This window comes from Sitodiplosis mosellana, unplaced genomic scaffold, assembly GCF_009176505.1.
Source record: "Sitodiplosis mosellana isolate CC-2019 unplaced genomic scaffold, AAFC_SMos_1.0 Smas_scaffold_75, whole genome shotgun sequence".
Classification (NCBI taxonomy): domain Eukaryota; kingdom Metazoa; phylum Arthropoda; class Insecta; order Diptera; family Cecidomyiidae; genus Sitodiplosis; species Sitodiplosis mosellana.
Genome location: NW_022595317.1, coordinates 2369 through 25884, shown reverse-complemented (window position 1 = coordinate 25884; position 23516 = coordinate 2369). Strand labels below are relative to the sequence as shown.

Genomic DNA, 23516 nt, shown 5'->3' with positions numbered 1-23516 from the left:
GAGAGACAGATATAGGTGACTGGGTTGACAAGTTTGGCCTTCAATTTCTCATGTATAAGTGCATTTGATTTTGGATAAATGAGTTGAATTATGGGCATTGTTCACATTGTTTAGACCATCTGAATGATTTTTTGGAAGGAAAAATAAAAAAAATAAAAAAAATTCAAGAGAAATTCCATTAAAATAAATAATTTTATCCATTTCTAACAAAACTCCAACTATTGAATGAACTAAATGTTAGTACTTCAACTGTTATACCCATCAGACTGTTATAATCGTCATTCGCTGCAACTTCACTGCATGGTTTACATATTCATAGCTGTCAAATCGTGTTAATCGTGTGCCAAGTTGTACAGAAATTACCATACCATCACCCGTGTTACTTTCGTCGTATCACATTTGGGTTCAATTAAATTGGAAAGTTAATTGCAGTTGAATAGAATTTTTTTTTTAATCGAAACTGATGCAATGAGTAATAAGTCGGGGAGCAATAAGGAAGCCAACATTCGGGCTTTTTACGGTGAAGTGAATAAGTTCTGCCAGAATGGAGAGTACGACAAAGCAATCAAGTCATTAAACAAGAGTAAGTCAAGTTCATCGCTATTATCAGCTTGTGCTAATTTCATATTGTATTTGCAGTTTTGAATGTGAGCCCCGAGGACACAACTGCCTCTCACTGCAAAGTGGTTTGTTTGATACAAACATCCAAGTTCCAAGAGGTAGTACAGTTCATTGAACGCTACAAATTGAATGACTTTGTGTTTGAAAAGGCGTATGCTGAATATCGATTGAATGTTCCGGAAAAGGCGTTGAAAACCATTGATTTGGCCAATTTGCCCAGCCCATTACCGCCGAATATCAAGGAATTACGAGCTCAAGTTTTGTACCGCTTGGAACGATTCGAAGAGTGTTTTGATGTTTATCGTGATATCATCAAGAACTCCGATGACGATTACGACGATGAGCGGACAACGAATCTAAGTGCTGTCGTGGCCAATTTGGCGTTTGAGGGAACGGTAACACATACTATTTCATTCATTTCAAGTTTAGCTTCTAAAAATTGAATAAAAACTCCAACAATTTCCTTTCAGCCAAAAGAAGTGCCAAATCTTCGTGACGACACCTATGAATTGTGCTACAACGATGCATGCGCTGCATTGGGCAAGTCTCAATACGCCGACGCCGAGAAGAAATTACGCACCAGCGAAAAAATGTGCCGTGAACAACTCGATGAAGACGATGACGTCGAAGAAGAGGTGGCCATAATCAAGGTGCAATTGGCCTATTGCTTGCAATTGCAAGGCAAAATCAAAGAAGCCACAGCTATTTACAGCGATGTGCTGAAGCATAAATCAAGCGATGTGGCACTAACAGCTGTTGCTAGCAACAATATGGTGGTGATTAATAAGGATCAAAATGTGTTTGATTCAAAGAAAAAGATTCGTGCTGCCATGGCCGAGGCTTGTGAACACAAGCTCACCACTCGTCAGAAGAAAGCAATCGCATTGAACAATTGCCTTTTGACATTGTACACGAATCAAGACGATCAAGTCCATTCACTTGTTGCTAAATTGATTCAATCCTATCCTGATGTTGAATTCAAGGGTCTTTTGATTCGTGTCACACAATTGGCGAAGGATAAGAAGTTCAAAGATGCCATTGAACTGTTGGAGAAATATGGTAAAGCCAATCCAAAGGATGAATTGGCCATGAGGTTTGCCGTGGTTCAACTGCTGTTGATGAGTGTAAGTGTTAAGAAGAACATGTTCGAGTTGAAAGTGATTTTCAAGTGGAAATGATTGACCTTTCCATTTTTCAATAGAAAATTTATAAAATCATCGATTTCCGAGCAAAAAAGTGTACATCTTCAACCTTTCAATCGAAAATTCCCAATTTTCCGTCATTTCAGGGCAATCGCAAAGGTGCCATTGACCAGCTTGAATCGTTGCCAAGCAAGCAAAAGCATCAACCTGGTGTTATTTCGGCCATCGTATCGCTTCACCTTGGAATGGACAACAAAACGGCGGCATCGAATGTGCTCAAAGAGTGTGTGGAATGGTATAAAAAGAACAAATCATCGTCTGCTGGTGATTTGACGGACATGTGGCGTCAAGCGGCCAATTTCCATTTGCGTGGCGGTGCAGCTGAAACAGCAGCAAGCAGTTTGGAAGAATTGCTTAAATCGAATCCGACCGATGAGAAGATATTGGCTCAGCTGGTGATTGCCTATGCAAAATACGATACAAAGAAGGCACAAGAAGCCAGCAAGCGACTACCAACTCTGGACACATTTACGAATAACGTTGAGATTGATGCTCTCGAAGCGACAAATTGGATGATGAGCACCAAAGCAGCTAAGAAGGCTGCTACCTCAACACGAGGCGATCAATCGCCTGGAACACCTGGTTCCGAACCACAAAAACTCAAAAAACGAACACACCGCAAGCGTAAACCGAAATTGCCAAAAAGCTATAACCCAGAAGTAGCACCGGATCCAGAACGGTGGTTGCCAAAATACGAGCGCAGCAATTATCGACGCACGAAACGCGACCGTCGCAATAAGGAACAAATCAAGGGGTCGCAAGGCATGAGCACAGGTGCCGCTGACCAATAGTAAGTCAATAACCGCACATATGCGTTATATTGAATTTGTCACAACTAAAAACTGCCACGTTGCCATGGCTGCACCATTTACACGGTATTTGTATACGAAACAAATCGTGTCATGGGTCATTGACGTGTAGTTTAGTTATCACCACCCTATTTATTATTCACACGTCAATCAAACTAAAATTGGATTTCTTTGTCTTTGTTTTTTTTTCTTCAGTGATATGAGCAAAAATCCGAATTTGTCAAAGAACTCACCAGCCACACCAGCCGCAACGGAGCCAGTCGCCGGCCCGGGTCCACGTCAACATCAACGCAAAAATCAACAGAAAAAGAAACGAAACAATCGCTTTTAAATAGCAACAATTCAATCGAAAGCAACAACTGCCTTCCCTTATCAGTTTTCACGGTTTGATTACATTCGATACAATGAAGAATAAACATTCACAATAAAAATAAAGAAAACAATATTGAAATAAAAAAAAATAAAACATTTCGTTTTTGTGTTAGTGTGTGTGTGTGTGTAGCAAAATGTTGAATATCAAATTTTTATTAAATTTTTTCATACATTTGGTAAAAAAAATGATTGCATACAGCGACTTTATCGTTGTTCAAGTGTAGAGATAACCTCACACCGATAAAATTGTGAAAAGAAAAAAAAATATTATGATTAATGCATAAGAAATTTTTCCATCCATTGCCATGGATGACCTTTGATCTGCGCTGTAAGTGTTGATTTTTTTTTCAAACCGATTGGTGGTTCACTGGTTTAGACCAACTTTCCCGATCAATTCATGCACCTTATTCACATAGTCTTGCTTGGCCTTCTCCGAGTCGGTCCCCTTCTTGTGGTTCTATTTGAATGAAGGGAAACAATCGCAATTAAACAACAACAATTCAATCAAAAGCAACAATTTTAATGAATTTATCAATTTAAACAAGGTCTTGACTTGCCCAACTGTCCCACTTCGCTTTTCCCTTGAAATCTAGCATGCCTGGACGAGCGGTGTTAATGTCACCCACTGTCGCCTGTTTGTACAATCCGTACAATTCCAAAAGGTCACCGTCAGCGGGCGTTTCCTTCAAATTTTTTACATCTTCGGCGGCCTTCTCGAAATCTTCTTGCAAACCCATCTGATGGGCGATGAAAAGAGAAAAACAAATGGAAATACAACCAATTAATCATAGCTTACAAACACATCCATTATGTAAGGTTATGTGAAACTTGTTCTTAGCTTATTGATGCAATTTATTTTAACTGACACGAACGAAAAATATCGGAACTTTTTTCCCTGATCTACTCGCAAAATATACCGTACAAAGTTTGTACTACGAACATCCAACTCAAAGCAATTTGTTAAACACTTTTCGAGAAAGAGTGAAGAAAAAAATGAATACTCACTTTGAATAATTTTGTTGTTAATCGAAAATTGCGTGTTTTTTAGACGAGCGTATGCTTGCGAATGAATTGAGATGTTTGTTGACGAAACCCAAGTGATTCAACAAAATCGTACGATAATTTCTCGGCGACACACCGAACACATAGCGAACACGCATACATTGGCAACCGCACCACGTATTGCGTGCCCGAATTGTATACACACATTCACATTGACAAGACTAGACGCAAACTAGACTATGTGCCGCACGCACACACACACACATCCGACCGAAACCAACCGACTGCATAGCTAATTTCACTTTTATGTAATGTATTTTGTTGTTTGCAACTGATTACGGCTTTGCCTGTCAACGTCGTGCACCAACAAAAACAAAGCTTCGTTCGTCGTCGCCGTTGTCGACACAGCACCGGCTTCACGTGGGCACATAATGTTCGTATTGACAGCGCATTCGCTTAGTATTTGGACATGAACACTGGAAATGGGCATGCAAACTATAGCCAAATTGTTTCGATGGCAGATCGATTGGAAAGAGGCAAAATGCCGATTATGCATCCGAAATCAGCCCATGAAAACAAATAAAAAATGTGGAAAAAAATATTGAACCATAAATTGGAAAGTTTGATAATTTGAATGCATGTACATACCCATGCATTGAAAGCAACGAGCGACGATAGCAAAAAGTCATGGGAATTCATTTTTTCCAAACTGAAAGTGGAATATGGATTTGTTCTCGGCGCTACTGCTTTGCCACTCATACACATATGCAGTCACACATGTGTAGCGTATATACAAATCTGCTTGTTAAGTAAATAAATAGAGTCATTAGTCGTGTACAGTGTACGGTACATATGTTAGTAGTTGATACATACTGATAACACTCTGTGTAGCCGCTGAACAAGTAAACGTCAATCGAGCGACTGACACATGACTTTTGGGCAAATGTTCATAGTTTTCGCTCTCTTTCTCACTCTCTCTCTCTCTCCGACCACACTCGCATCTCACTCCGCATGAACCAGTGCAAAGACTTGCTCTGGTTATTTTTACACAACGTGAACCATCAGTCGGTGATGTGAGGCTCTCGATTCTAGTGCAACGAAATTATTTCTTTAATTAATTTTTTTTCCCTTTTCGCTTCGGGTTTTATTTAATTCACTAGTGGATTAAAATGTGGCGCTAATTTATTATGTTGTGTGATAAAAGTTCATAATCAAAGTAAACGTCTCTAGTGCAAAGTTCATTTTGGAATTTTATTGCTTCGCCAAACAACACAATATGGGTATGTTATGATGCATCTGTGATAATGGCAGGGGAATTCCGGTTCATTACCTTAATTAAATCCATTTGCGAAATGGAAACAGCAACAGTTTCACGGTGGAAAAAATGTAGACACAAATTATTAGAGTCGAAATGAATGTCAACGCAGAGAAAAAGGTGCAGAGTGGCAAAAATGTTCAAAGATACAAAAATATTTCTCGGTTGTATGACACACATATTTTCATAAAATAGTATTCTTCGGTTCTTTATTCTTTTTGCTTTTGCTGTGAAAGAAAATGTTTAGACACTCTGATCTAAATTGGAGTAGCGAACAAATTCCAAAATGATGAAAACATCTACGCAAAACCGGAAATTGATAAAAATTCAATTTTAAATTAACTTTTAAGTTAAAAATAAAATGAAAAAAATTCAAAAACCCGATAAAGTCCCAAAAATTGACCAACGTCACAGGGGAACAAAGACTCGACCAGTTTGAATGAAAAAAGCAGCTACAAAAATTCACAATTGTAGCTAAACAAAAAGTAGCTAAATTTTGAACGCCTGAAGTCTTGATGATAAGTCATGCGTGTGTGAATAAGCCAATTCCATTGATATGTACACGTTTTTTTCTGCCCGTAGACAGACCGCATATCATCAAAGTCAATCAAGCTGAAAAGAAAGAAAAAACTAGCATTCGTTAAGACAGCACACTACTGAAGCTATGACTGTGTTTACCTATAAGTAGACGAATGTTTGTTAGTTTGTTGCCAATATGGGAAGTAAACAGTATGTATGCGCGCAGCGCGCGGCATAAATACACACATGTTGAAGCGAGTGTGTTTTGGAAAAAAAATAAACCAATGAACAAAGCAACACAGCAACACGATATACACTCGCGTTGTATGGCAAAAATTAATGTAGATTCCATTCCCTTTCGATGGAATTGAGACTAGTTCAGTGTGTGTTGGGCGCTTGAATGAATTGCATTGTGTGAATCTCGGAATAGTTTAATGTCGGATAAATTCGAAGAAAGAGTCTATTATTTAGTCTAAACAATTTGGACTATCAGCCTATTATAACTTAGATAATTTAAAAACAGTTCCATTTTGTCACTTTAAATTAATTTATGTAAAAAACAGAACGAAAAAAGAGTCAAAACCATAATTATATCGAATGATTCGTTCATTTTGTGAAGAAAAATCGCGCGATTGTTCCAAGATATTTTTTTTTTTGATAAAGTCGCCCAAAAACAACGAAATTTAAGATTTTCATTTGTTTTTAAGGAAATTTACTGGTATTATTGTGAGTAACACAGCGATAATGACTTGAAATTTGTGATTATAATGAAAATGCTAGTGAGAATCATGCTCAAAAATAGAATGACACTAAGACGATAGTGTGAACAAAGTCTTTTATGCGAACAAAGAGTCTTGTTTGATAAGAGCCAAGAAAAAAAACAAAAAAAAATAAAAGAAATTTTGAAGAAAACTGAGAGTCACAAAGATAACACAATAGTGAGTCAATAACATCTGAACAAAATCTTAACCTTTTTAAGTCGAACTGCGTTGTGCTTTAAAAACTGAAAAAAAGAGTCATTTCTAAAGACCAATAGGCATAAAAAAATAAAACCGGAATCAAGTTTCAATGTGAAGCGATTTGTGTTGACTCATTTGGTTATTCATTGTCTGTCATTTGAGTTCTGTGCTTTTAATTTGTCTCTTATTTTATACCGACTTTGTTTCTCATACCAAGAGACGCAAGAAATAAGTGAATGTGTGCTTGAACTTGTATGAACCGGGTCATATAATTGTACAAGTGACCGTCGGAAACATCGTAACGTTGTGCGAAACTCACGCATTGGTGTTGTGTATCAAGTAGATCCATTCTCTTTGTGTCGAGATGCTGTGTTGAAACTGTTGCTTATTGATATTCGTTCGCTGCATTCAGTGATATATTTATAGACTGTGTGACATTTGTTTATTCATATCTGTTTAACACCGTGTGTTTATTTAGCTGTTGCGCCCGAGAAAATTCCTCTGAATTTATCGAATTCGGGGAATCATAGAGCGAATCAGAGACCGGGACAGTCAAGATTGGATTATGATTTAGCTGTTGATGATGCCGAACGACGCCTATTGAATGTTACTCATCCGCCGGCCATTGACCATACTCGTTTACGTACGTCAAACCATCAGAAATCACCGTTCCAGAGCGAAGCAAATGGCAAAAATGTGTCACTGCTAGACACACAGCAGGGTCGAAAGCGTTCGATTGGCAATTTACGCGATATTAATGCGATGTCCGTCGCCAGTATTTACGATCGAGAGAACAACGAAATCATGGATGCCGACAAGTGAGTAGCAATTTGTTGTAATGGGTCAAAGTGATTTCCTTATGGCTCCGTTTAGAGCGGTTTTGTAATGAGAAGATTAATATTTAATCTATCTTCAATGTTAGTATGTTAGAAAGAAAAAAGTGCTATAGCCACATGTGTTCTCCAATAGAGAACTTCTTCATAGGCTATGGACCATAGCACTGTTTTTTTTTATCCAACACAGACTTCAAGTACAATCATTAGGCTGCGAAAAAATTCCATTTAATCGAAGACATTCGAAAACATATAAAACGATTTTTATGCTTCATGAAAACTCGAATAATTGCAGTGACATTTACAATGACGTATCGTTCAGTAAGCCACATGCCCGTGCCAGTGGCGAATGGGGCAGTGTTCTTGAGATAAATCTTGAACCTGCAGCAGAAAAGTGAGTGAAAATGAGAAAAAACCAGTTTGTAAAACCGATCGAACGCCTCTAAAATGAAGAATTGCCTCCGTGACGGCGCCTTGAATCTTAGCGAGAAATAACATTATGTGCTTGTTACGCGGTGTGAAATGTCTAACAAACGTGTAATAATTGAAATGCATGTTTATGGCTGATTGAATGTTGATAACCAATCAATGCTTTTCCATTGCACAATAAATCGCGTTATTTGCGAATTTGATTCAGCTCATTTGTTAATGTGTTTGACGTATTTACAGGAGTATCGGAGCCTCACCAATGAATAATCACACAGAAAAGCATCATCCGGCTGATTGCGAGAGCTGTTACAGTGAACCACCCGACCCAACTACAGTACAATGTAGTGAATATACTTCGTTGTTTTTTGCCGATGGCGAACGATCGATTGACTTTGTCATCGTGTGGCAAAAAGTTGAAGATGATCCAGCACAAGAGAATCTTAACTGCACAAAACGAGCCATCTTCGAAGATAATCTTGTCAACGAAGGCTTGGAATTGGAACGTGAATCCGTTGAACAACTTAATTTCACCAAAATTCATACGCCCATCGAAGTCCTAAGACGATATGCAGAAATCCTGAAACTTCGAATGCCCATGAAAGAGGTAAGGGTCCATTGTTTTCTATTAGTCCCCTTTAATTGAACGCCACAACTATTCAAATCAACGCCCAACTTTATTTTCAGTCACTGTCTTTAGTACAAGAAACTAATCGATTTTCACGACTATCGAACGCGGCACTTTTTATCTCCACCAAGGTCAGAACATATATATTCCAATCCATGATGAGATTCTCTTGTTTGAATTTGTTTTTCGACAATTTTTTTTTGTTTGGTCTATGTTTCGGTAGCCGTTATATTTGAAACAAATAATAATTGGAATTTAGGACGACAACTGCTGTGCCTATTGTTGGTTTTTGTTTGTTTGTTTTTTTGTGTCATGAATATTTTATCTAAAAAATTTTACGAACCAAAAGCGAATAAATCGCTATAGTTAAAATGATTATTTTTATTTTTATTTAAATTCAGTTGATTCAGCTTGAGAAATTTTTTTTTTCGTTCCAATTGCAGATTTTCTTTATCATTTACACATTATGATTTTGCACGGCTTTAGAATTGATTTTATTCTTATGTTATTTTTATTTGTTTGGTGCCTATTGTGTTTGTTTGAATTTCTTTGTATTAGTAGATAGGTAGTGTTACTGAGGGTAATACAAATGGCATATGGCATGTTTGCCCCTTTCAAATATGATGCAACTCAATTGTCATGTGTAATGTGTATTTTCTTTGCTTGGGTTTTACTACACAAGGGGAACAATGATTGAGATTTTTGGAAAAATTGATTTTTTTCGTAAAAATAACCCAAAATTAGGATACTATCTAGACAGAATTTTCTTTTTCAGAAAAAATTTGTATAGAAGAAAATAAATTTTGTCTTAGATATCTTAATTTTGGATTTTTTTACGAAAAAAAATTAATTGTACCAAAAATCTCAACCCTGTGTGTAGTTCTGGCAAAATGTATCAATTTATACATACCTCAATTCTGTTCTCTGGTATTCTTTTGTTTTTGGTTTTTGGACTTTGTAAAAAAAAATGGGAGTTTTCGCCAAAATTTGTGACCATATCTCTGTAATGGCTTGTGAAGTTTGTCCCATTTGTTGGTACCACTCTATAATCTGATTTCCTTTAAAGGTTTGAATTCCTAGGCTTTATGATTGTTCTAAAATTCCAGTGTTTTTTCTAATCGTTATTCAAAATAATCATTCATTTTCCATATACTTTCATTCTATTCATAGGAGAGAAATAAAATAAGAATTTCAGTCTAGAATTTAATGCCTTAGTAAGAAATCAGATTACAGAATGACAGAAAAATCTTTGCATAACTTTAAAAAAATGTGATTCATTGCAATTTATTTATTTCCATTTTGATATCACAGATCCCAGGATTTCGAAGCGTTCAAACCAAAACCGTTTCGGCGTATGACAAATTCAGCGGTTGCTGTCTTAAGCTAAGGAATTGCTTTGCTGTAGATGAAGAACACTTTCCGAGAAGGTCTACAAGATTCACAGCGGTTTATAGTCGTGACAAGGAGTATTTGTGAGTGTTATTGATCTTTGATTGATGATATAATTAAATATAAAAAAGAAAAATTTAAAATTATATCACTTCCTTGTATAAATTTAAGGGAACTACGCGTATTTTCTTGCTATCAATTTTCATAACAATTCACATTGCAATTCTTGTTCAGCAATTGTATGAATTGTGTTCTATTGGAATTGGAATTAAAAAATCTAACCACACTCATATCTTTTCTCTACAGATTTGACATTCATCATGCATGTTTCTTTACGCCAGCCATTCGGTCTCGAATTGTTCAATTCATATTGGATCGCAAGAGGTGGTCAAAACTTGTCGATGATGATTATGCATTCGGCATTGATCGATTAATAGATGAGGGCGTGTATATTGCTGCGTACCCGTTGCATGATGTGAGTTTTTTTCTAATTTCTCTCAGAAAATTTCAATTAGAACAAAATTAATTAGATCAATGGAATCATTTATATTTTAATGAATTTAATTCTGCCTTGAATGGCTGAGAAATTATCTGAATAGCGTTCATTTGCGATTTTTTTTTCAATATTTGCATAAAACGTTATCAACTGGAATAAATGATAAAGTCAGAATTGTTTGATTTTTTTATAGGAATATTTTGTTTCTTCATTTTATTTTTTATTTTTTTCTTATCAAATGTGTAATTCCTTTTCTTCAGGGAGAAATATCAGTGCCCGGAAGTGTTCGTCATTTATTATACAAAGAATGGGCTAGTGTGGCGAAGTTTTATCGCTATCAGCCGTTGGATTATGTAAAGGAATACTTTGGTGTTAAAATCGGACTTTATTTCGCTTGGTTGGGATATTACACGTATATGTTGCTGTTAGCATCGGTTGTTGGCTTTGGTTGTTTTTTGTATTCTGTTCTCACATTGCAGTATGATACTCCAAGGTATGTATTTTTTTCTTTCAAATAGAATAAACTATAGTTGAATTATTATTGTGTAGAACAATTTCAATCTCTCTGAATATTAATGGATTTGTGTTTTTCAACAGTCAGGAAATTTGCAACGGAACCATGAGCAACACTATAATGTGTCCGCTTTGTGATAGGCTGTGTGGTTATTGGCCGCTGAAAGACTCGTGTATGCACATTAAAATCACGTATCTCTTCGATAACAAGGCTACGGTGTTCTTTGCTGTTTTCATGTCATTTTGGGGTGAGAATTGAGTTTTGGTTTTAAAGAAGGATGTGACTCGTCACTGAAAACTGTAGACTATACGTATTAAAATCGTACCATCAGTCTACTCAGTCACACAGTCTTCTTTACAAAATATTTCAGTGTAAAAATTCATTTTTATTCATTAAAATTTTTCAACGACAAAATTGACAAAAGAATGACATTTCAATTTTTTAAACAAAAAAAAAATTTATTTTCAACTTTTGTAAAAAAGAGTCATTCAAAAGAAAAAAAAAATAATTTCAATTAATCTTTCTATTTTAGCTGTTTTGTTCCTTGAACTATGGAAACGGTATTCAGCTGAAATTACGCATCGTTGGGATTTGACCGGGTTCGATTTGCATGAAGAGCATCCACGCCCGCAATATCTCGCCCGATTGGCTCATGTGAAAAAAGTTCGCATTGACTACATTACAAATACCGAAGAACCGGATCCACCATTTTGGAGAATGAAACTTCCAGCCGCTGTTTTCAGCTTTTCAATTGTAATTTTGCTTGTCGCTTTGGCATTTGCGGCTGTTGTTGCCGTAGTTTTATACCGAATGTCCTTTTTGGCAGCACTCAGTGTTAGCAAAGATCAATTTACTACGGCACATGCAATTTATATCACCACAATTACCGCTGCACTGATCAATTTAGGGTTGATCTTCTTATTCAGTTGGGTAAGTTGGACTTGAGTAGAAGGAGTATTCGAATACTTGCTTTGAAATTTTTTTTTTAATGTAAATTTTTAATTATTTCATTTTTTAATTTAGTAAAAAATGTTTCTCGAAATAGAATGAATTTTCAATCAAATTTTCTTTCCATTATTTATTACTTTTCCGCACGCCCATGTCGTGCGTAAAAGTCTTTTTCTTTTGGAATTTTTTAATACAATTTTTTTCTATATTTAAATATAATCAGTTAATTGATTGATGTTCCAATGAAATGCTGGCAATCGTTTGATTATCAAACAAAAATACAGTTTGATGGATTAAATGTGTTACACTTTAACTTTATCTTGGTCATTTTGTTTGCAAAGTTTCGCTTCCTGTGCCATTTCATCCAACGACACAATAATGGCATCATTTTTCTATGTTTTCAGTTCTACATTTGGCTCGCTGAATGCTTAACCGAATTTGAAATTCTTCGCACACAAACTGAATTCGATGACTCGCTAACGCTAAAAATCTATCTCTTCCAATTTGTCAACTACTACGCTTCAATCTTTTATATCGCGTTCTTCAAAGGGAAATTCATTGGGTATCCGGGCGATTACAATCGTTTCTTCAACTATCGACAAGAAGAGGTAATGATTTCGCAGACAATTTCAATTTTTTTTCTTGTAAAAAAATCATTCTTAAGTTAACGGCGTTGTAATTTTATTTGGCTGAAAAAAGTTACAGTCCATTTACTATTCCCTTTCCATTGTGAGATTTTAATATGCAAAAAAAATTCTCTCTATTTTCAGTGTGGCTTCGGTGGTTGTATAACCGAGCTCTGCATTCAGTTGGGAATCATCATGGTTGGCAAGCAGGCAATGAATACCGTGCTCGAAATGATTCAACCTCGCATATACAAATACTATAACACTCTGCGAGTGCGCTTATCAAGACGTAAAAGTATGGCGGCCAACAAGAATGCACCGCGATGGGTGCGTGATCTCAAACTGGTGCAATGGGGCCCACAAAGTCTGTTCAATGAATATCTCGAAATGGTATTACAATATGGATTTGTCACCATTTTTGTGGCTGCATTCCCACTCGCACCATTTTTTGCACTGTTGAACAACATTTTGGAGATGCGCTTTGATGCCAAAAAACTGCTCAAGTTCCATCGGCGTCCGGTGACGCAGCGTGTATGTGACATTGGTGTTTGGTATCGCATCTTGGATAGTATTGGAAAGTTGAGCGTCATTACCAATGGATTTATCATTGCTTTCACATCAGAATTTATACCAAGATTGGTCTACCAAGTGTATAGGTCAAAAGATGGAAGTCTTAGAGGTTACGTGGATTATTCATTATCGGTTTTCAACACAAGTGACTTTAAAAATGGTACAGCACCGCAAGATGCAAGCTATTCCGAATGCAGATACCCTGATTATCGATATCCTCACGAGTCATCGCATCCATACTCACGCACATATTTATTCTGGATCATTTTGGCATCTCGACTTCTATTTGTGCTTATCTTTGAGGTAGGCATATTGACAATTATCTATTTAAACAGTTTTTTTTATTGAATTTTGTTTTTAATTCAGAATTTCGTTGCCTTTGTGATGATATTGGTGCGATGGGCCATTCCGGATATGTCCGCCGAGTTGAGAGACCAAATAAGACGAGAAGCTTATATTACGAATGAAATCATTATCAAACAAGAAGCTGAACGGGCTAGAAAGCAACATGACGGTAATGAACATTTTTGGACATTTTTTTCTCACGCAAAAAAATTGTGTGCAATACATAACCAGCATAAGATTAAAAAAATATGTCGTTTCGATGTTTGATGATTGAGCTTTAACTTCATTCTAATTGTTTTCTTTTCAGTTGCGGATCGTATGGGTGATGCCAGCATTGAGCCAGATGCCGGCCTGAAAAAGGCAGAGCAATTAATGTCGAGCAATTTGTCTGGTTCGCAATTAGATTTATTTATGCACGGAGAAGGAGACCCATTTGCCCCGGGACACGTTAAACCACATCAATATGAACAAGGCTCACATGACAATGAACTCAATAAAATGTTTTTAGAATCGGAAAAAAATCGAATCTCACACAAACCCAACTCGAAAAATAGCCTAAATAATCCCGATATGAAAGAATACGGTGAACCAACGACAGAAACGTCAACATTATAAAACACCTAAGACTATGACATTAAGCTCGAAACACTTGACTGAATTACTCTTGAAATTGACTTTATTAGCAAATTTTGTTAGCAAATTAAAAAAAAGAACAAATTAACAAATGATTTAATTTATTCATTAAAAACTTGGTGAAAAAATACCAAGAAAAGACATTTTATCGCTTTTTGCCATTAACGAAATCGCTTTCAGGGAGTTCACCAAAATGAAACTACTCTAATCTATTCGAATGTTAACCATGCCTTGAATGTTTATTGCAACAAAAAAGAGAAAAAAAACTATGACTTTTAATGGACAAGCACATTTATTGGAATTGTATTAAAAATTGTCTCCATTATATTTGTCGGCTTGAATTGATCGGCTAGTTTTGTGATATTTAAGTTTAATTTTTTGTGTCTTTTTTATTTTCTTTATTTTTTTATATCTTAAACAAATTGTATCTACATGTTTTTAGGAATTTTCATGGAATAAAATAAAAAAATTAATTCATGCAAATTGATTGATGTTCCAATGAATTGCTGGCAATCGTTTGATTGTCAAACAAGAATACAGTTTGATGGATTAAATGTATACACTAGATGAATATTCAAATCTTGGGAAATTTGCCAAAATGACTTCGGGTAGGGCGATTTCAATTGTAGATTTCTATGGGTGAGATTGAGAGTAGTGTATGTTTGATTGACTTTGTTACGAAAGAGAAGAGCAAGTTTCTGTCGACTTAAAAATGGTTAAAAGCGAGTATGTTCGTTTTTAGCGGGTCCTCGCGGTTTTTCACGGTTTCCGTGGAACTGATAAGAGATAACAACTTGGTGTCTTCGGCAAAATTGTAGCACTTGAGGTCTTCTATAACATCGTTGAAGACAGTTATCTCTTATCTCTTATCAGTTCCGCGAAAAGCGCGAAAAATGATAAGAAAAAAGAAGTTCTATATAAAATTTGCTTTTTTATGTGCGCGATTTGCGCGCAACTGATAAGAGATAAGAGATAACTGTCTTCATATTAGTTATAGAAGACCTCGAGTACTACAACTTTGCTGAAGACACCATGTTGTTATCTTTTATCAGTTGCGTGAAAACCATGAAGACCGCGGAGGCTAGACGGTACTACAACATACTCTACTTTAACGCCAACAGAATCATCAGAAAACATACTCGCCTTTTCAAAAATATAAATCGAAGAAAAAACATACTCCACTCTCAATCTCACCCATAGATTTCATGTAGTTTAATGTAGTGTTTTTACTTTTTTTATGTAGGAACAATTTTTTTGAGTAATCCTCCCTACATAAAAAAAGTAAAAACACTACATTAAACTTCATGAAATCTACAATTGAAATCGCCCTACCCGAAGTCATTTCGGCAAATTTTCCAAGATTTGAATATTCATCTTATACACTATAACTTTATCTTGGAGAGATTTTTTTTGCAGAGTTTCGCTTCCTGTGCCATTTCATCCAACGACACAATAATGGCATCATTTACAGCTTGAGTACGTGGCAAAGAGACATTACGCATTGGTATAACTAAATTGATGCCTTCCATTGTCCGGAAATCCAGGAATGTGTCTTGTTCGACAAGACAACCTTTATCATCATCGTTACTAGGTGAAAAGACCAGAGCTCCCGCCAAATCATGTTTCATCGCCCATCTCATGTTATTGGCTATGTGTAAAGACTTTTACTTTTCCGTACACAACGTGTCAAGGGAAAGTATAGGAATTGGTCCCGAAAACTTTTTTCGCAAAATTAGCTTAGATCATCATAAAAACTCATGAAACGCGTAGAAAACCACTTTTTGAGACACTTTTCCGTTCGTGTGCGGTCTTCGTTGTCGTTGTCGTTGTCGTTGTCGTAGCTGTTTGTTAACACGATAACTCAAAAAATAATTGAGATAATCAAAATCTGGAAACGCCAAAAGTTTTGTATTCGAAAAACTTAGTTTAAGTTCGAAGAGCCATCTTCGATTTGATCCTGGGGTACTTGCCCTAAGAAAAACCTCAAAAAATTGACACTTTTGTATGGGAGGTACCCGTAAATCGATTCCGATTGGCTTCAAACTTCCTGGGATTCCATTTTTTAATAAAAAATAAGATTCTGAAAGTTTGAAACCAATCGGAATCGAGGTTACAGGTACCTCCCATACAATTTTTTTGAAATTTTGACTAAAATTACCGATTTTTGGACATTTTTGTATGGGAGGTACCCGTTAATCGATTCTGATTGGCTTCAAACTTTCTGAGGTTTGATTTTTTGGAGAAAAAATAAGATTCTGAAAGTTTCGTGTTGATCGCATTTGCGGAAGTTTGATTTTTTGTCCTCAACTTTTGTCGAAATTTTCTTGGAAAAAATTGAGGGCCAAAAACCAAACTTCTGCAAATGCGATCAACATGAAACTTTCAGAATCTTATTTTTTCTCCAAAAAATGAAATCTTAGAAAGTTTGAAGCCAATAGGAATCGGTTTACGGGAATCTCTCATACAAAATTGTCGAAGTTTTAGTTAAAGTGACCGATTTTTCACTTCATTTTTATTATTATATTTTCCAACCTTTCTGACCATGAAAATAGTAAAAAATACAGCGGCACCTGGCTAAGTGCAATGTGTCATACTTTCAACGTTTGAACTTACACAGGCGCACTTACACAGACGCACACTTGTTACAGCAAACTATGTACATGATTCTCTATTTCTCCAACCAGTCGCCAGGTGCCGCTTTATTGCTCTTGTTTGAAGTTTCCTATCTATTTGTACAGACGATCAGAGAGGCTGATATTTTCACTACCTTTATTTCAAGAAAATTCACAAAAAATTACCAAAAGTACCTACGGACAACGCAGGCCAACGGTACGGAAAAGTTCGGGATTACCAATGTAATTCTTTTTATTATTACAAATGAAATAGAATAGAATGGGATTAAATTATTTTCAAGAACCGGCCTCTTTGCTTTCCATTGAGATCAAATAACTAACCTCTTACTATCCCAATACAAATTTAATCTGTCAAAGTTGTGATGCAAAATGTAGTTAAGAGCTTGTCAAATAAATTTACGGCGAATTTGTGGATGAGTTGCCATTTTGAAGAGCTCATCAGTCGAATGGATTCCCAAAATGATCTATGAAATTGAAAATAATATTGTTTAGTTCAACCAAATTAGCGGAAATTAGAAAGAATTATGCTTACGATTAAATGTGGATATTTTTCCCGTTTGCTCAACCATTTTTGGGAAAATTCATGCAAATCCGCTTTTATCCACTGAACTCCAGAGTTCCAGGGCACTTAAAGTCGAAGTAATCAAAAAAGAAGTAAATATTTATTGCAAACTCAGGAATATGACGATAACTACATATGTCAAATTTATTCTATATTCACTTGAATCGTCGTATGTCGTATATGTTTCCACAATAAGGTGTGTGCATAGATTAAGTCCATTATACTTTTTAAATGTGTCTACACGACTCTCTCCAAACAGCCAAAAATTTTGAAAGCATACGACCGTTTTGTTGTGCGAAGGACCTATAAAAAAAATACATATCATTATAATAATGGGTGATAAGCGCCTTACCGATTTTATTTCGTAAATTTAAATTCATCATTGATCCATACCAGTCATAGCGGACGTTACTGCGAAAAAACTATAGATCACCAATGGGCTAGCTGACCACATCATTTTTGCGAAGACACCAATTCAATATTTCCTGTCTTTAAAATGGAAATCGCTTAAAACCACAAGCGAAACATAATTCACTTTATCAAAATATAAGTCATCAAAAAAACATACACTACTCTTAATCTCACCCATAGATATCGTAAGAATCAAAATTATCTGGAGCAATGCAACTCATTTTTTCAGTTGAATGATGAGGAAAAAATTTGCAGGAAAAATTTTTTCTCTGTAAAGGTCTTACCTAGAGTCTCTTGATCGACACCACAATAGATTCGGTCAAGTCAATTCAATTAATTGGAACAAACGAAAGAAAAAAAATCCCTTTTTTTGATAAAATTTGAGTTTATTGTCGCCAAAAATTAATTTCGACACGATAAAAATACTGATTTGTTCGAATCAATGGCTAACATAAATGAAAAATCGAATACAATTTTTAAAAAAACGATAAAATTGTGGTAAATTATTTCATTCTGACACGAAAATCGCCTTCATGTGGTGTTTGTTCTGGAAATGAGTGATCAATTCTTCCACATTTCGGAAATAGGTCCGATGAAGCTGGCTGATGCACATGCTGCATCGCAGATTCAATGGACGTGTCTCATCCACTTGTAGCAAAGCCGAACGAAACATGCCGCACAGTTGTTCCATTTGCCGGAGATTTTGAGCCTCCGATACTGAGCCTACGAATTGGACCAATCCAAAGAATTTAGAAAAATTGTCAAAAATCTAGGAAATCGTGATTCATTTTGGATAAACGATAAAATTTCGAAAAAAAGTTGACATTACCAAACAAGTTGGCGTTCCTATCATCGCTTGGTACGCTAGGTAATGTGAAGCGGAACACTAAAATGTACAAATATTTTAAAACCAAAGTTAGTCTCACGAAATTCACCAATTTTTGGAAGCAAAACAAAGTTAATGTTCGAAAAAAATGTTAAAGAAATCGGTTACCTTTGGTCGGAACAGCGGTCGTTGGGCTGCCATCAGAATCTGCAAAAGGAAACAATCGAGTTATTAAAATGGCAACCAAGTTCAATGGCACAACAACAATAACAGTAAGCGAGTGTCATGGAAAATTTTCGATTTTTAAGCGATCATTGTAACAATTTTTTTTTTGGAAGAAAGGAAAGTTGATGCAACCAATTTTCGGCTTTAAAAATTTCTCTTCCCCTTTTTCAACGCTAAAATTACAATAAAATACCAAGTTGTAATAAAATATTCACCATTTGGAGTGTCCATGGTTCAATGTTGATCGGATCGATTGCTTCACTTGAATACACTTGATGGCGTGATTTGTCTCTTTCATTTCAATTGTGCAGTGTGTACTTTGGTTATGTACTGTCACCGTGAAGATGCTCATTTTTGACACTAACATATAAACAACCCTCGATTTCATATTGACTCATTCGCACTCTATCCACTGCGATTCACCACAACAATCAAAGCATGCAACATTTTCTAAATCGGTTTCACTCTCACTACTTTTTTGACCGAAAAATGATGATGATATTTTTACCATCCTACATTTACCACACACAATTTCGGAATAATTTATTTTCATCGTTTTGTCGGTGGAATTTGATTATAATTTCGTATACAGAACAGTATACCGAATATACACACGTAATTTTGCATTATTCCGACCGAACATTGCATTTGTTTACTTTGTTGTTGTCTGAGCAATCCTATTGAATAAATAGGCCGGCAACAAGTGTCACAACCGTACTGCGTTGTGCTGTATTGACACAAAGTTAATATTGCAAATGTGGTGAACAAAGCAAATCAAACCAAAGCAGCGATTTTTTTTTACAAACCGAATAATGTTCAAAAATGACAAAAAATGAATAAAATTTAAAAAACTCAAATGCATTCAATTATTTTGTCCATATTTCGAATAATGCGCTAAAAAGCATTCAATATTCTCGGCAATGTAGACAGTGCTTAACTCACATTTTGACACTGGAAATGGAATTGACATTAGCTTTGACAGATGAATAGTATAAACAAGTTCACGACCGTGTTTTGAAGCAATGTTTAACAGGTAAAATAAGCGAATTGTGTAAAAATGAAGTATAATTCATCAATAAAATAGTGTTTGTTACACTAATGATAAATTCATTTGAATGGCATTTGTTACAGATGAGAAATAAGTTTTGAATTGGGTTGTAAAAGGGGTGCTTCTTCGAGATTACTTTGAGCGATACACTTACATTGAGAAGCATTCACACCGAAAAAGGAGGAATTTTCGAGTCAATTCAGTAATAAATATTTCGAATTGATCAATATTATGGAGAGAAACGAGAATCCACGCAATGCTTCGAAAAATAAAAATGGAAGCGATGTTCTTGCCAGTGGAACTGAGAGTTTTAGTAGGTCCAACAAGGGATATGTTATTTTTTTAATAAAAAGAGATCGAAAAACGAATAAATTGGTTAAATTCTTAACAAAAATCATGTTTTTTAGGTCAGAAACACGGTTTGCAATCTATCGAAAGTAGAACTCATTCACAATCGGTTAAAAATTCACACATAAAAGACAGACGTGTAGCCGGTTCTGACACGTCTCTCGAAAATTCCGGTGTTTTTGATGATGGCAATGAACGGACCAATGCTGAGTCACCAATAATACCATCGATGGAAGCTCAATCGCCCAAAATTCAATCGAAAGAAACTCAACTGCCCAAAATCACATCAAAAGAAGTTCAGCTCATCGGAATTAGAAAGACTAAATCTAAGAAAATTCAGCTGAAACGAATCCGCAAAAATGTAAGCTGTGAAAGTGTGAAGATCAGTTCGTTGCCATCAACATCCGAAGAAAATTGTGAAATAAAAATCGAAAAAGAAATAATTGAAATTGGCTTCAATTCGATGGAACATGCGGTGGCTGCAGATCCGTTGCGAAGTCATTGCAAAAACAGCGAATCAATGGATCATGAGGTATTGAATGGTGATGAAACGATTGACGAGGAAATAATTGAAGATATTTTGGTGAAAGAAGAGCCAAGACTTCATTTTGATAATGAACATCCTCTGGAAACAACAGACCAGTCGTCAATTTCGAGTGGAGCCGAAGATTCAGTTGAAATATGTGAATTCGAGCCCGACACCGAAGCACCTGACTTCCTATTTGATGAACCAAACCATCAAGCCATTGATGAACGACAGACTGGCGAGAATTTTAACGACGAAAGATCAATCAAAGACCATCCAAACGGTGGGATTCTTACAAAATCAACAAACCGAGCAACACGTGAACGAATACACCAGCACGAGCGATCTTATTATTGCAATTTTTGTGGCGATCGATTTGTCAACCAACTTCAATGTAATAATCATGAGAAATCGTGCAGTGGCGAAGAATTCAAGTGCTTCTTCTGTCCAATGAAATTCAGACTAGTCTATCTCCGAGATCAACATCACAAAGATCACACGAATGGCGGTGCCCATGTGTGCAAGACATGTTTGAAATCATTTATACGGAAATCTTCATTAATTCATCACCAACGCATTCACACGGGCGAAGATTTCGAATGTAACATTTGTTTCAAACGATTTCCTGAGAAACATCACTTGTCATATCATAGTAAATTTCATTTAAATGGAAAACAATATGAATGCGACAAATGTGATAAAGTATACAAGCGCTACAGTTGCTTCATTCGACATCGAACACATGGGCATTCAAAGAAAAATTCATCTAAAAAGACTAAAGCGAAAATTCCGTTTCTCTATCAACCGAAAATTATTTAAGTATCCCATTAAACAAATACATTTTTATTAGGAACAGTTTTATGGGCACCCGTTGACAACTAATTTGAAACAGGGATTAAATGTCGACCTTTTTTCAATTTTTTTTTATTTGTATTTCGAGAATAAATGTACAAAAAATAAATCGATGTTAATATAGATGTTTGGATGATTCATTTGTTGTTGTTTGTCATCGTATGAATTGATAAGTCAGATACATGTAATTATGGAAGTTGACTGAATTGAAGTTGCATGCCATAAGCATACTAGAGTATAGTACATCCATTATTACGTGTCGGCCCTTCAATATATCTTATCTCTGGTGGTGATGGTGGTTTGTTCGATTCATTCCATCGTTTTATGCTGCTCAACGTGTTATCAATGTGCCATTCCAATTTTTGGCGAACTTCTCCAGTGATGTCAACATCGCCCTTTTTCCTTGCATCAAACTAAAATCACAAAGAATTAGATGACAAAAACAGAGAGACGAACAGAGAAGCAGAAACAAAAAAAAAATGCAAACATACATTGAGCAGGACAGAAAACTTAACCTCCTGGAAATAAATTCATCGAATTACTGGCATCCAAATATGCATTGCCAATTCGTTTGATCATATTATTTTCGAAAGTTGCTTCCAGTTCGTCGCGTAAGGAGTTGTTGTGTGTGTTATTCGATTCCTGTCATTTAAAATAATTTTTTTACTAAAACACATTGCAATAGGTCTTGCTTAGTTGTTGATACCTTTTCGAGAGAACGAAGCCTTTCCTCAAATATATCCGATGCGATCTTCTCCCTTTCCTGTTTAAGAGTTTCCATTCTCGCCTTCAAATCTTCGGTCATTTGTGTTAACTTCGCAGAGTTTTCTTGGATCTTCAACCGAATATGGGGGCAAGATACATGTTATGAAGGTCGAACAAATAGTGACATATGAACGATTGCGACAAACAAATTCCCACATGAAATTTTTTTATATAGAGTTTACAACAACAACTCCATATGAAAAAAACTTTATGATGCACTTTAAAACTAAAATATTCTGAGGGAATTTGTTTGTCGCAATGGTTCATATATTTGATCTGAACTTACAATGGCATTATTCCGTTTCACATCATTTTCTCGTTGGAATAGATGGTATTTCTGCTCGATGTCACGCTCAAGTTGGTTGGAAAAAGTGGAAGCCAATTCATCGCCGCCGAATTTTGGTTTATCTTGAAACTATTTTAATACATCATACAATCAGTGTTTTTTCAAGATATTTATCTATTTTAGATGGTTAGATAAGATAAGATAGATAATGAAATAAAACGAATTACATACGTTATCCAAACTTTTCCGCTCCGCAGCAATTTAGTTTACCTCCCGCTTAATGTTTAACGAAAATTTCAATGGACCCTTTTCTCATAGCATTTTTGACCTTAAAATATAACTATTTCGACCATTTTCCATACAAAAGTGTCATTTTCGGACAAAATTTCAAAAATTTCAAGAAATGTTGATTTCGGACCAAATTTATGGGCAAGTGGGTGTTCGGTTGTTTGAAGGCTCCCATTATTTTTGCAAAAAAACATCAGTTTGCTTTGACCAAAACCCTAAAAAATGGCTTTCTGAGTGATTTTTCATATAAAAGTCTATTTTTCGAGGAAAATGTCAAGAAATGTCGATTTTGGACCAAATTTATGGGCAAGTAGGTGTTCGGTTGTTCACAGACTCCCATTATTTTTGCAAAAAAATGGCAGTTTGCCTTGATTGAAACCCTGGAAAATGCTTTTTTCGGGTACTTCCAGTACAAAAGTGTCATTTTTCAAGGTTTTTCAGGTCCTCAGTCGGAGGCTTATGGTACGAAATTGGTAAATCAGAATGGGCTCAAAATCAATCCAAAGCTTTGTCTCGACATGCCAAAACTTTAAGCTTTT

At 35.8% G+C, this 23516-nt stretch overlaps 4 protein-coding genes across 4 annotated transcripts; 2 read left to right on the top strand and 2 right to left on the bottom strand.

Moving 5' to 3' along the window:
• Positions 1 to 289: 289 nt before the first annotated feature.
• On the top strand, positions 290 to 14581 carry LOC129570736 (uncharacterized). Its single transcript, XM_055450440.1, has 18 exons — positions 290 to 583; positions 640 to 1016; positions 1092 to 1745; positions 1910 to 2613; positions 2828 to 2961; positions 7278 to 7617; positions 7928 to 8026; positions 8302 to 8665; positions 8746 to 8817; positions 9998 to 10158; positions 10382 to 10550; positions 10832 to 11064; positions 11169 to 11332; positions 11618 to 12015; positions 12438 to 12641; positions 12804 to 13532; positions 13596 to 13743; positions 13882 to 14581. The coding sequence occupies exons 1-18, from the start codon at positions 469 to 471 to the stop codon at positions 14187 to 14189; spliced, it is 5373 nt and encodes a 1790-aa protein (XP_055306415.1). The 5' UTR covers positions 290 to 468; the 3' UTR covers positions 14190 to 14581.
• Positions 3121 to 4164, bottom strand: LOC129570735 (acyl-CoA-binding protein-like). The gene is made up of 3 exons (XM_055450439.1): positions 4010 to 4164; positions 3562 to 3741; positions 3121 to 3461 (listed from the first exon to the last, which is right to left on the bottom strand). Exons 2-3 carry the CDS (start codon positions 3739 to 3741, stop codon positions 3369 to 3371), a joined length of 273 nt encoding a protein of 90 aa, XP_055306414.1. The 5' UTR covers positions 4010 to 4164; the 3' UTR covers positions 3121 to 3368.
• A 3713-nt stretch (positions 14582 to 18294) lies between the features above and the next one.
• On the bottom strand, positions 18295 to 19574 carry LOC129570734 (uncharacterized). Its single transcript, XM_055450438.1, has 4 exons — positions 19080 to 19574; positions 18808 to 18846; positions 18643 to 18699; positions 18295 to 18536 (listed from the first exon to the last, which is right to left on the bottom strand). The coding sequence occupies exons 1-4, from the start codon at positions 19093 to 19095 to the stop codon at positions 18322 to 18324; spliced, it is 327 nt and encodes a 108-aa protein (XP_055306413.1). The 5' UTR covers positions 19096 to 19574; the 3' UTR covers positions 18295 to 18321.
• Positions 19575 to 19844: 270 nt separating this feature from the next.
• Positions 19845 to 22518, top strand: LOC129570690 (zinc finger and SCAN domain-containing protein 31-like). The gene is made up of 4 exons (XM_055450388.1): positions 19845 to 19897; positions 19996 to 20225; positions 20320 to 21764; positions 21865 to 22518. The coding sequence occupies exons 2-3, from the start codon at positions 20144 to 20146 to the stop codon at positions 21603 to 21605; spliced, it is 1368 nt and encodes a 455-aa protein (XP_055306363.1). The 5' UTR covers positions 19845 to 19897; positions 19996 to 20143; the 3' UTR covers positions 21606 to 21764; positions 21865 to 22518.
• Positions 22519 to 23516: the final 998 nt, after the last annotated feature.

What these genes read in the sequence shown, in the direction of transcription:
- LOC129570736 (XM_055450440.1), top strand. Translation starts at nt 469, where the DNA reads ATGAGTAATAAGTCGGGGAGCAATAAGGAAGCCAACATTCGGGCTTTT. An exon ending in TTCAACTGCTGTTGATGAGT is followed by an intron (nt 1,746 to 1,909) that starts GTAAGTGTTAAG and finishes CCGTCATTTCAG; the next exon opens with GGCAATCGCAAAGGTGCCAT. An exon ending in GAAACGAAACAATCGCTTTT is followed by an intron (nt 2,962 to 7,277) that starts AAATAGCAACAA and finishes GTGTTTATTTAG; the next exon opens with CTGTTGCGCCCGAGAAAATT.
- LOC129570735 (XM_055450439.1), bottom strand. Translation starts at nt 3,741, where the DNA reads ATGGGTTTGCAAGAAGATTTCGAGAAGGCCGCCGAAGATGTAAAAAAT. An exon ending in AAGCGAAGTGGGACAGTTGG is followed by an intron (nt 3,462 to 3,561) that starts GCAAGTCAAGAC and finishes TCATTCAAATAG; the next exon opens with AACCACAAGAAGGGGACCGA.
- LOC129570734 (XM_055450438.1), bottom strand. An exon ending in GACCGCTGTTCCGACCAAAG is followed by an intron (nt 18,700 to 18,807) that starts GTAACCGATTTC and finishes TGTACATTTTAG; the next exon opens with TGTTCCGCTTCACATTACCT. An exon ending in TAGGAACGCCAACTTGTTTG is followed by an intron (nt 18,537 to 18,642) that starts GTAATGTCAACT and finishes TCCAATTCGTAG; the next exon opens with GCTCAGTATCGGAGGCTCAA.
- LOC129570690 (XM_055450388.1), top strand. Translation starts at nt 20,144, where the DNA reads ATGGAGAGAAACGAGAATCCACGCAATGCTTCGAAAAATAAAAATGGA. An exon ending in CAGTGGAACTGAGAGTTTTA is followed by an intron (nt 20,226 to 20,319) that starts GTAGGTCCAACA and finishes CATGTTTTTTAG; the next exon opens with GTCAGAAACACGGTTTGCAA.